This window comes from Convolutriloba macropyga, chromosome 1, assembly GCF_964194025.1.
Source record: "Convolutriloba macropyga chromosome 1, txConMacr16.3, whole genome shotgun sequence".
Lineage (NCBI taxonomy): Eukaryota > Metazoa > Xenacoelomorpha > Acoela > Convolutidae > Convolutriloba > Convolutriloba macropyga.
This window is the reverse complement of record NC_134468.1, coordinates 53,498,935-53,511,349: the sequence shown is the minus strand read 5'-3', so window position 1 is coordinate 53,511,349 and position 12,415 is coordinate 53,498,935. Positions and strand designations below refer to the sequence as shown.

At 34.5% G+C, this 12,415-nt stretch overlaps 1 protein-coding gene across 1 annotated transcript in view; it reads left to right on the top strand.

Moving 5' to 3' along the window:
• LOC142340329 (zinc finger CCHC domain-containing protein 8-like) overlaps positions 1-9,092 on the top strand; it is a 58,220-nt gene extending 49,128 nt beyond the window's left edge. Inside the window, exon 7 of the mRNA XM_075390906.1 lies at positions 8,872-9,092. Within this exon, the coding sequence (XP_075247021.1) occupies positions 8,872-9,068 (197 nt within the window). The 3' untranslated portion in view covers positions 9,069-9,092. The remainder of the gene's footprint in view (positions 1-8,871) is intronic.
• Positions 9,093-12,415: the final 3,323 nt, after the last annotated feature.

The following is a 12,415-nucleotide window of genomic DNA, read 5'->3' as shown; positions in this document are numbered from 1 at the left end:
GTTTTTGGTCATTAATAAGAATTTTATACCATTTTGCTGGTTTTTCAGCTATTTTGCTGAATTTTAGGTGAATTTTAGCAATTTTATGCGTTTTGTCTTGTTATATTGATTTGTATGGGCTTTGAATAGACGCATGTTAGTTACTGAGCCTTTATATACGAAGTGATTACATTTTCTTATGTTTTAAACGATTTTTTTCTTCAGAAAAATGACAATAAACTGAAACATTTTTAATTATTCTTCTTAATTTTTTGCTATTTTTGGCTTTTTTTTCTTAACTTAGAGAAGTTTCTTAGCCTATTCGGTTTTCCTATTGCTTTGAAAGTTTTTCAGTTTACTTTTTGCTCCATTTAACGTTTTTTGGCTCTATGTGCTCTTGTGAAATCAAAAAAGCTTATTTTTTTCTAAGATTTCTTTCAAGTTGTTTTTATATGCTTTGTGTTCTTCAAGTTTTTATTGCATTTGGGGATGCCTATTGTCCAAATTAGTTGTTTTTGATGCGTGTTGATGATTTTGATTTCAGTTTTGAGTCATTTTATTAAAGATATTTGAGTAATTTTCATGAAGATTTCCGCGAATTTTTGTGATTTTTTTTTATTTTTTGCTGAAATCTTCGGATTCTGCTTTTTGCTACTTTTTAGTATTCTAGTTTTTGATAGGAACTTTTCTAAAGGTTTTAATGGAATATATTTAGAGCACTTTTCAATGACAGATATTACTAACTTTTCTTAATCTCTTTACTTTTTTTAATCAATTTTATTGGAGTGATTTTTGAAGCGAGAAATGGAACGCGTAAAAAAGTTTGGAGTGATTTTGGCGCTGAAAAAATCCGAAGAGTCGAGCGAAAAGGGAGTGGTTTTTGTTCATTTAGGTGTTTTTGAGAGAGCGAGAAACTGATGTCTGAAAAAATTTTCTCTAAGCGAGCGAATTTTTTTTCACGTGCGGCTTTTAAATGCATTTTTCCAACTTTTGATGGTTATAAAGTTTGATTATGATATTTTTTTAGTTTTAGGCTTGTTTTGATAGGAATTGAAGTGTTCAAGCAGTTAATTTGAGTTTACTGCTAATTAGGATTTTGATCAGTTTTGCTGATTTTTAGACAAATTTTAATTGTTTTTTTTGCCTGTTTTTTTGTTTTAATGCTTTAAGTGGGAATCGAATCGAAGCTTGTTACTTAAGATATTTTCGGTTACCAATTGACTAAAGTTTGCTTGGTATCAATTATTTTCTAGAAATTTGGTAGAAAAATTGAGTAATTTGGTAGAAAAATTGAGAACTTTTAAACCATTTTTCTTATTTTTGAGTTTTTTTTTTTAAATCTGAGAAGTTTCCTAGCCTATTATGTCTTGCCCATTGTTTTGCGAACTTTTCATTGCTCCAAGTGCAAAGGAATTTTACTCGGTTTTATGCTTCCTTGTACTGCGAAAAAAATCGTTAAGTTTTTGTTTTTTTTTAATCAATTTGTGTTCGAATGCCGTTTCTATTCTTCCTTATTTTTTGTGGCATTTGTGGAGGTTCAGGGTTCACAATAGTTGTTCTATTTATTAAATCATAAGTATGGGTAAATTTTATCCTTCGAGTCGATTCCGGAATTCTTCTGGCTATGTTTTTTTAAGATCTGTTCACACATTATCATGATTTTTGAAGTCAAATTGTAGTGATTTTGGTCACGCCGAAACAGGAAATGGAGCGAAAAGGCGAGTGGTTTTGTGGCGTGAATTTTTTTCGCTCTAATTTTAAAGTAGAGTGAGAAAACGGTGTTTGAAAAAAATTCGGTTTCTCGGTAGTGGTTTTTTGTTCACATGCGGCAATTTCACTCTGATTTTACTGTTTTTTCAATTTTTCGAATGGGATTTTTTTCTAAATGGTTTTCCCAATCCATTCAAAGCCATTCTAGGACTAGTTTTTGGTTTGAACTAAATTTTCATTTCTCCTGAGTGGGTTTTTGTGTTCACATGCTGCATTTTGACATTGATTTTCTGTTTTTTTCTTATTTTTCATCTGATTTAAAATTTTTTTTTCTCAATTAATTCATAGTACATTCTAGGTCTAGTTTTTTCTGTTTTGTCAATGACAATTCTTTGAATTGTACTTCAGGACTTGTCCTGCTATGTTTTTTTACTTCGTTGAATAAAAAAATGTTTCGCTTTACCTCATTTTGCCGCTTTTTCAACATTTTGCGTGATATCTTTTCGACTTCTCTAGGCTAGTTTCTCTCTTCTCTCATTCTGCTAAAATTGATTTTGAACATCAGTTGCTCAGCAAAGCAATTCAAAATGAACAGAGTCGGTATAAAAAATTGAAATCAGAAGTAGAAACGGGATAAACCCATAAAGCCCAATTTTAGAAGCCCGCTATTTGAACGTCGTTCCGATAAGTCATAGTTACCATCTCTAATGCTTATTGGTATTGATAGTATCCCCTGTAGCCTCTCTCTAAGAAACAGAAGTATGTTATGTTCAACTACGAAATACCATCAAAATAAATTGGACTTAAAAATGTTATTGTACAAAAATCTTTTTTTTTCACTATCTTCTATTCTTTCAATCCCAATCATGCTTATTGGAATCAACGGCGGCTATTTTCTGGCAATCTGCCGGGTATGTTTTTAATTGCCCTCAATTATATAAGTCCTGTGACTCTTTTTTATGCGATTTTTCGCTTGACCGGTTTTTCGCCTGAGGTTTTAGACTTTTGTCTTCGAAAACGGGAATAGCTGGTAGCGCCCAGTGGCCATTAAGTGCTCTCAGAGCCTTTCAGCTCTGTTTCAGCTCAAACTGATTTGGAGACTGATACTTACGGTGTGAAGGGAGGTTCTTAGAGGTTGAAGACCCCTGCCCTGTTGACTCCCCGCTAGTGCCTACCCACTAAAACCTTCTAAGGGATTTGATAATAAGTTACTGACAAATTTTTATTGGCCATGGAATAGTTTTGCAATTTTTTAATGTCACAAATTTCAGCAATTTTTTTAAATAAAATTTGCTTTGAAAAATTTTTGTCGTTTTTTAAGGTTTTTCAGCCTCAAGAGCCAAGGAACCTCCTCTAGGAATTGAAAATAGGGTAGTGTAAAGATGCTATGGAATGTCTTGCAAGATTTTAACAGCACGAATTCTAACGGTTTTTTTGACAATTTTTGCCATTTCTTATCAGTTTTTTGACATTTATGGTCATTGTTCAGGTTCTTTGAGCCTCAAGGGTCACGAAACCTCCGTTAGGGTTAGATTATAAGTTACCGGAAAATTGTTGGTCATGGATTAATTTTCAACTTTTTAATGAGTTTTAGCAATTTTAAATTTTTCATCGTTCTTTTGGTTTCTCTAGCCTCAAGAGCCACAGAACTTCCTCTAGGGTTTGCTAATATGTTACTGCATAGTTTATAGATCAAACGGAATATTTTTCAAGATTTGAATATCACGATTTTAAGCAATTTTTTAAATGTTTTCAATTTTTTCATGTTTTTGAAATTTTTCCGGCACAAGGGGCCCTGGGACTCCTCCAAGATTTTATCATAAGTTGCTGCATAGTTTCTAGAGTTCACAGTAAAACTATTTCGGGCTTGAAACAGGAATAATTGATAGTCTCTTGAGACAATGAAATGGTTCTTAAGATTTTGAATTTTTGCGAGATTTTGATCAAGTTTGCAATTGTTTCCAAAATTTTTCAATATTGAGTTTAATGACCATTACTGGCCAAAGAAACCTTTTAAGTCTTGGAGATGGGTTAACTGACAGAACTTTCGAGACAAAAAAGTGGTTTCAAAATTTTTTACTGCGAAGTTGAAAACTTTTTTAATTTTGCCTTCTTCAGTTTTTTTCTATAGGATTTATATACTAACCAGGCTAGAAAGCTAGAAGTTGCAGAGCCGAATCCTATCATGGAAAATATTCCTATCTCTCGTTCTCTCTCAGTCGGGTAGGGTTTTCTTTTCTTCTCTTTCTCGTTCACGTTTTTTCTCTCTCTCTCTCTCTCACCATCTCTCTCTTTTTTGATGCCGCACTTCAGCTGCTGTTATGTGGCGTACTGTCATCATCTCTGATGCTCCTTAACAATGAGTTATAGTAGAAATGTTTTTATCATAAATGACTTAACAAGCACTTTTTAGGAAATCATTGTTAATTGCTCTCAAATGCAATCTGTAGCAAATATTTCAATCCTGTTTGTCTCTTTTATGCAATATTTCGCTGGGCCGATTTTTCGTCTGACCCATTCGACTTTCGGCTTCAGAAACGGGATAAAGAGTTAGCGCCCAGTCTGCATTGAGTTCTCTTAGAGCTGTTCAGCCCACTAGTCTTCAAGTATGCGATTAACAGAAACTGTTTTGGAGACTTATACTTATGGTGTGAAGGGTGGTTCTTAGAAATTGATCCCACACCCCACACTTCCACCGCCCCCACAGTCCCCCAATCCACTTTTGCACCCTGATGCGGTGCAACACCGCTGCGCTCACCTACGCCCCTTCAATTAATCTAAAGCTAGCCTCACTAAACAGTGTTAGCTACTGACAAAGCCCACCGCTCGCCGGTCGTTTGAGAGCAATTCGGCCGCCGTTAGTCGTTTGTTTTAAGACTCGAAGAGGTTTTATGGTTTTCTGTTTTTTAAGTGAGGGAGCCAGACAGCCGGAAGTTCAGGGAGTGAATAAAGTCTGAAAAAGTTGTTTCAGTGAACAAATTTGAAGAGCGGAGAAAAGTGGTTCTTTTGTTCATGCCTTTTTTGAAACAGAGCAAGAAATGTAGCTGTGAAAAGATTTTCCCTGAAAGGGCAAAATCTTTTTTGATCACATGAGGCTTTTTCGATGCAGTTTGTTTTCAGTTCAGTTTTTTTGGGTAAAGTGGTTTTTCTAAAACACATAAACAAGTAACTGTACATTTCGGAGCGTTTTTGACCATCTCAGTCATAGTTTAGAGTTTTTAATACAATCTATTTTTGTGATTCTGCCAGTTTAGGCGTTTTTCAGCGGTTTTGTACTTTTTTCATGTTTTGGTGTCTGGGGTAAATTTTTTTGGTACCAATTAGTTTTCAAATTGGTATTGGTGGCCTTTTAGTTAAAAGGTGGTCCTAATTTCGTGGCCCTAATATGAAATTAAGTGTGTATTTTTTAAGAAAATAGGCTAAATTTGAACATTTTTTTTGTTTTTCGATATTTTGAAGTTTTTTTGCCAAAATCTTTTTTTGCCTTTCAGATTTTTGTTTTCAGTTCAATTTAAGTTCAATGGATAAATTAAGGTTGATGTATCGGCTGTTAATACTTAGTGAACTCAATTAAAGGTTTGATAGCAGAATTTTTAAATAAAATATATCTATTTATTTTTTAACGTGCGGCTTTTTAAAGCTGTTTTTTTGTTTTTCGTAATTTTAATGGTATTTTAGGGTATTTTAGACTAAAGTTATAATTTTAGGTTGTTTTGATAGAATTTCGAAGGTTTTGATAATTTGAAGGAGGTTTTCGCTAATTTAAAGTCTTTTCAAAAAAATCTCTGGTTTAATGACTTGGGGGTGGGGGCAATTTCGATTTTGCATTTTTTTCACTTGGTTTCAAAATTAGAGACGTTCTTGTTCGCATTTTGGCTTGTCCTAATTTGTATGTGCAATGAATTTGTTTTAATAGCTTGAAATTTTGTTTTCCTTTTGTATTTGTACTTGTTCAAAACAAAGGCGTAATTGATTTTTAGTGTTTTTTGTTGGTTTGAATTACTTTTTAGTTAAATTGTCTTTTATTTCAATTAAGATAGTCTTTTATCTTCATTTCGTCTCACTTCCATCAGTAGTTAGTTGTTCGACAGGCTTAGGTTTTTTTCTGGCGAAGGCACCATTGAGTCTTTTCCGGAATTCTTCTGGTTCTGTTTTTTAATGAGAGAGCAAGAAAACCAGAAACTCTGGCGAGGGAATTAAATTTAGAAAAGTTGTCTGTGAACAAATTTGAAGAACGGAGAAGAGAGAGTGGTTCTTTTGTTCTTGCCTTCTCTTGAAACAGAGAGAAATGTAGGTGTGAGAAAGGTTTCGCTAAGCGAGTAAATTTTTTTGTTCAATTGCGGCTTTTGCAAGCTGTTTTTTTTGTTTTGAAACTTCTATGTTGTCTAAAAGGTTATTTCGTAAAAGGTTATAATCTTCAAGTTGTTTTAATAGCCTCACAAAGCCTTTCAAACTAGTTCTCCAATTTTAGGCCCATTTAACCAATTTTAGGGCCCATTTTTGTATTTTATTAATAGCCGCCGTCAGCCTCCCAACGGCTATTATTTAGATGTTCTTCTTTACCGCTCGATTAACCTTTTGATCACGTTTTTCGTTTTAGATAAGTCGCGGTTTTCACTTTTGACTTCTGACTTAACTCACTCACTGTTTCAACCGAATGGATTTCAATTTCTTTCACGTATTGAATTATGTAAGGTAATGAATACGGTCAATGTCAATAGTGCGAAATCAAAAGAACTGGATAAACCGATAAAGCCCGGTCATTAAGTCAGTGCATGCGATTATCAAAGTTCATTAAAGCGATTGCTAGCTGGCGTTAGTATTATGTTTAATAGCTTTCAGTTTAGAAGCTGAATTAAGTGTAATTTTGGAATCTAACCGAATATGCAGAATATTTGCACCAAATAAGACACACCCTGTATGTATATGTAAATTACAGAGTTTCCATGACCGTTTCTCTTGGTTTTCTGCGTTGAAAACTCAGACACTAAAACCTAATCCAATAGGGTAATCTGTCTGATCCTCTCTCACTGATTTTGTGGGAAATCTTATAGTAAAAATGAATTATTTTTGAACTTTCAGTTAGCTCATTATTTTGTCAGTGACTCTGTCAATCAAAGAAAATTCATATGTAATGTATTCAGAGTCTTTGTTTTCCTTCTTGTTAGTGAATTTGTATTTAGCCTGCATGACTTATTCTTTTGCATAGTAGACAATTGACTCCACATTGCCTTCGCCGACTACCCTCCTGATTTCATCAGGGAAAAGTTTTGTCGTCCAGGGTAACTTAAACTAGGACTGGCGACTTGTGCATAGGTAAAGGGTTTGGTTTCAGTCTCATCGTTTTCTCGTGTAAACGCATTTTACATTTATTTGAAAGTATTCAAGCCGTGAAAGCGTCTCAAATTAAGTTTTAATGCCAAGAGTCTTTTCATTTATCAAAATGGATTGCCCCATTAATTCTATTTTCTTTTCTTTGATCAATAATAAGGTGAGCTGATTGTCATTCGTTATACAACTGCCTGTTGTCAGACTTGGAGATAAATTCATTTGAAGAACTGAGAGAGCTACTTTCTCCTGGAGAGAAATAATACTGTGCTTTTCTTTTGGCACAAAGTTTTTTGTTTTTCAGGCAAGTAGTTAGAAATTTAATAGGGGAAACTATCTTCATTTTGGACATAAAAGTGTTTCTAAATCTGACTTCCTTCTGTAACAGTATTTACAAATATTCAGTCTTCTCTTTCCCTTGAGCATAAAACTTTCCCTGAGGAAATCTAAGTTTAATTGCTTTAAAACTTTGAGATAAAAACTAGCAAGGATAACTGCCACTGTTACAAGACAAACCATGTAAAAACCTGCCTTCGCACTGATGAGATTTTCTCTCACTAGCAGACAGTGAGTCGTACGAAACTGGTGGAAGGAGTAAGATGGTGTCAGAATAGTTGTTTGAACAAATTGACAATTCTTTGATACTTAAACCAGTTTTATGACGAAAACCTTTAAAATGTAAGACAACTTCGGACTTCAACATTCCAGCCAGTTAACTATTCCGTTTCAACGTTTTCACGAACAGATAAAACGTGAGACCAGTCAGGTGACCAAAATAAGCGTTTGTGATTGGACAAGTTAGAACGTATATATAACCGGGACGTATATAGCGCAAAATCCATTTCATACATTTTAGGACTTCAAAAAATTTTCGCAAAAAGTGTGAAAATTTTGAGGCCTTTGGTTTATATGAGTCGAAATTTTTAATTTTACCACCTAAATGCAATAGTCAATCTATCAGCCCAGAACTGGTTTTTTCCTCTACATCAATCATCGCCCCCCCCCCCCAGTTTTAGCTGTCAGTGTAGCACCTAGAGTCTACAGGAGACTGCTGAAACTTGAAAAAATGTTCATTTCGAAAGATTATGAATTGTAGTGGGGTCCGAAGCCACCATCCCACTCTACAAGCATATGGCAAATTGCTATACTACTTATAGTGTCATTGGTATATTGCGGAAATTTTGCCTGGATTCTTGTTCTGGCTGATTTCGGGTTCGATTGCTAGTGGTTGTACGTTTGTAATAAAATTGGGTCAATCGGCACCTGTTGTCGGATGACAGGGCCTCGGGCCAGCAAGGGAACCTTCAGTGTTGTACCCCTTTAAAAATTTTCTTTCAATTGGACAGGTTTGACATGACATTTGATATCCGAAAATTTTTAAAATCTGATTTCGGCTTTTCTGGGGCTAAAACGGTTATAAGCGGGCTGAAAATTCATCAACATGCCCTCTTCTGGCCCACCGAGTGCTCGTTTATCGTATTTCGAATAGTTTTGGGGTGAATTAAACAAGTTGTACTCAAATTTTTTTGAAAGTGTTTTGAATTGGGAATCAGACTTGTATTAAGTGCCCAGTACTGAAATACTAAATGAAGTAGCGCAATTATATGCCAGTTGAATAATTTGTTTGCTATTTTATGCATGTATTTAACGAACGTATATCAAGTCATCGTTGTCAATAATTTATTTGGCAAATTGAAAAAGAAGATCGCTCTGATCTCGTTATTTGTCCACGTTGCTTGTTTATTTACAACTATTCAACAACGAAATTAATTCTCCTTTTTAGTACTGATTAAGACTTGAATTGCGGTACGCGTAAATTAAATATAGTGAGTACAATAATTGAGTTGGTTTTAGGTGGTGCTGTTCATGAGAAAAAAGCGTACAAAATCACACCAGATGCATTAGAGGCTATTTGGCAGTACCATGAATGTGTGCCACCAACAGAGACACAATTTTTCCTCTTCCCAGACAAAAATGATCGAGAGGTGCTGGAAGAGCTGACTATGAACCCACCACCCGAATGTGATGATATCCAACAAGGTAAAAATTAGTGGCTATTTGCTTAAAGCAGCATATATCACTGCATAGCCACATGCTTTAATAGCCGTGATGCAGTTTCTAGCATTTAAATTAGCCTTGTCAGCCTTACTTCATGAAGTTTTGCCTGTCCATTTTTAATGGCCGACCTCATCTCAGCCGGATATTATATCGGGCTTATTTTTTTACATTTCAAAGAAGTTTAAAGAGTTTGAATAGTTCAAATAGTAATAATATACGGGTTGTTTTAACTGGATCTTGAAATTTTTTGCTGCAATAAATGAGTTTTAAGCAAATTTGGAAGCTTTTAGATTTCTCAGTTTTTCAGGACTTTTGTCCAATTTTTCCGTTTTACTTCATCTCGTGGGAACTGCATTTACACCCTATGCGCGGAGGCATTTTCAATAACAATTTATTACAGTTTGGTCTGAGTTTATTACAAAAATGAATTTTCAATTTTTAAAAAATTCCGATGGGGCTTTTGGAAATGAATGGCGAATATTTTCCGGAAGTCTGCCGGGTTTGTTTACTGATATTTTTTGACTTATTGGCTCTGATTGCCTTGTGTTGCTCTAGGATTTGTGTGCTATTCAAATGGCTTGTTAATAGCCGCCCTCATCTTCTCAGCCGGCTATTAATGCGCTCGTTTTTTTTTTACTTCGTCAAACTTTTTTCGCTTTACCATTTTGCCGCTTTTTCGACATTTTGCGTGAAATCTTTTTGACTTCTCTAGGCTAGTTTCTCTCTTCTCTCATTCTGCTAAAAGCGAATTTGAACATCAGTTGCTAAGCAAAGCAATTCAAAATGAACAGAGTCCGTATAAAAAATTGAAGTCAGAAATAGAAACGGGATAAACCCATAAAGCCCAATTTGAGATGCCCGCTATTTGAACGTCGTTCCTATAAGTCTTAGTTACCACCTCTAATGCTTATTGGTGTTGATAGTAGCCCCTGTAGCCTCTCTCTAAGAAACAGAAGTTCAACTACGAAATGCCATCAAAATAAATCGGACTTAAAAAATATTTTTGTACAAAAATCTTTTTTTTTCAATATATTCTATTCGTTCAATCCCAATCATGCTTATTGGAATCAACGGCGGCTATTTTCCGGCAATCTGCCGGGTATGATTTCGTTAGAGAAGATGCCTCTTCGGAATTCTTCCAGCTATGTTTTTCTCGGTAGCGTGGTTGGAGTTTATTTGAAAGAAATTGAAGTGGGTTGTATTTGAAACAGTAATTGTTCCGACCCCTCTTGAGGGGGGAGGAACTATATACTCAAATGGTTTTTTTTGTTCAGTCAATTTTCGCCGATCGATATATTCATCGTAGAGTGTTGAGACTGGTATCATTGGAAAGCTCGTCCAGCATAGAATATGAATATAATAAGATTTTTTCAATTTTCGTTTTCTACAGGGAGTTATCGATGTTTAAATTTCTGAGAAAAGTAGAGTGAATTCACGTTGTTTTTATTCATATTTTCCGAAATTTTTGCCTAAATTTTCGTCAATTTTGCTAAAATTTGTTAAAATTTTTATGAATAGTGTCGTTGATTTTATTTTTAAACACAAACAAGCATTGTTGATTATTCTGCTTTATTTTTTTGGGTCAAAAACTCTGGATAAATATTTCAAAATTCAGCCTTTTTCATCAAAACAACACGAAATAAGCTACTTTAGTCCACTTTAAATTTGCCAGCAGTACACCCCCAAACAACACTAATACAATCCTTAGAGACTCAGAATGGGCTATTCCTACTTCAACTTCCACTGAGAATGCTCTGTAGTTAAAACTTTGCCGTTTTTTGCTAACTTTACTCGTTGATTATCAAAAATGCAGAAATTATTTTCAAGTTTTCAACTAACCAATTATCTATATCTACAACATTCGAAAAATCGATTGTTCCTAACGGACAATAAACATTAGCAGGGTTAGTTTTGTGCCAATCTTGGATTGTTACAATCCAATAAGAATTCGGATTGTAATCAGTCTGTCTTTTAAAAAAAAGACTTTTTTTAATAATAAAGAACAGAACATATCAAATCAAAGCTCAGGAGTGATAGGTCCAATTGGCTTCCTAAGCAGCTCCAAGCTAATGCATTTAGTTGTTTACCTGAAAGCGTATGATCGTTTTGACTATTAAGAATAATTGATTTAAAAATAAATAATGGCTTAATGAAATTTCCTATTTTATTTCTTAATTTGGTCAACTTGTAGCTTAGTGTCAGCAAAGAAAGAATGCTTCTTCATTCTACTAAAGTAAAATTTAGTCTCGAATGCGGTATTATGCCTGAAGTTGTTGTTTTCAGGCCTTGATACTACTAGATTTCAGATTTTCTTTTTTAGATATTTGCCAGTTTTTCACGTTGTCTTGTCACATTATCGCATTATTGGCAGTTCTCATGTCAGATTATTAGGGTTCAAAGCAAAGCGCAATTGAACATAATTGCATCCTGAAAGATATAGATTATCGTTTTAACAGCCTTGACACTTATTTGTTGAAGAAATCAATTGAATTTTTTAATTGTGTCTTTAACTGTCCTTTTTACTTTGTCGTTTCGGTCGTATGAAATTTCCTGTATAGTGATAGGTTTCACTGGCTTTTCATGGAAGAATAAATGAGCCGATATTCTGATATTAAGAGATAGCTGATGGTTTTCACGACTTTGAAAACAATCGTTTTCCAAAACTAAGAAAAAACTTCGCAAGTTTGTTCTTTGTTTTTCTTTTTGTTACCTAATCTCGTTAATTACAGGTCAAACATGACATTATGGGTGTCAAGCGAAAGTGGCAAACGGGATTGATGTCCAAAAATCTATTTTTTAAAAGAATGCGTTCTGACCTTACCGACTTTAGATTTCTCAGTTTTTCAGGACTTTTGTCCAATTTTTCCGTTTTACTTCATCTCGTGGGAACTGCATTTACACCCTATGCGCGGAGGCATTTTCAATAACAATTTATTACAGTTTGGTCTGAGTTTATTACAAAAATGAATTTTCAGTTTTTAAAAAATTCCGATGGGGCTTATGGAAATGAATGGCGAATATTTTCCGGAAGTCTGTCGGGTTTGTTTACTGATATTTTTTGACTTATTGGCTCTGATTGTCTTGTTGCTCTATGATTTGTGTGCTATTCAAATGGCTTGTTTCGTAAGAGAAGATGCCTCTTCGGAATTCTTCCAGCTATGTTTTTCTCGGTAGCGTGGTTGGAGTTTATTTGAAAGAAATTGAAGTGGGTTGTATTTGAAACAGTAATTGTTCCGACCCCTCTTGAGGGGGGAGGAACTATATACTCAAATGGGTTTTTTTTGTTCAGTCAATTTTCGCTGATCGATATATTCATCGTAGAGTGTTGAGACTGGTATCA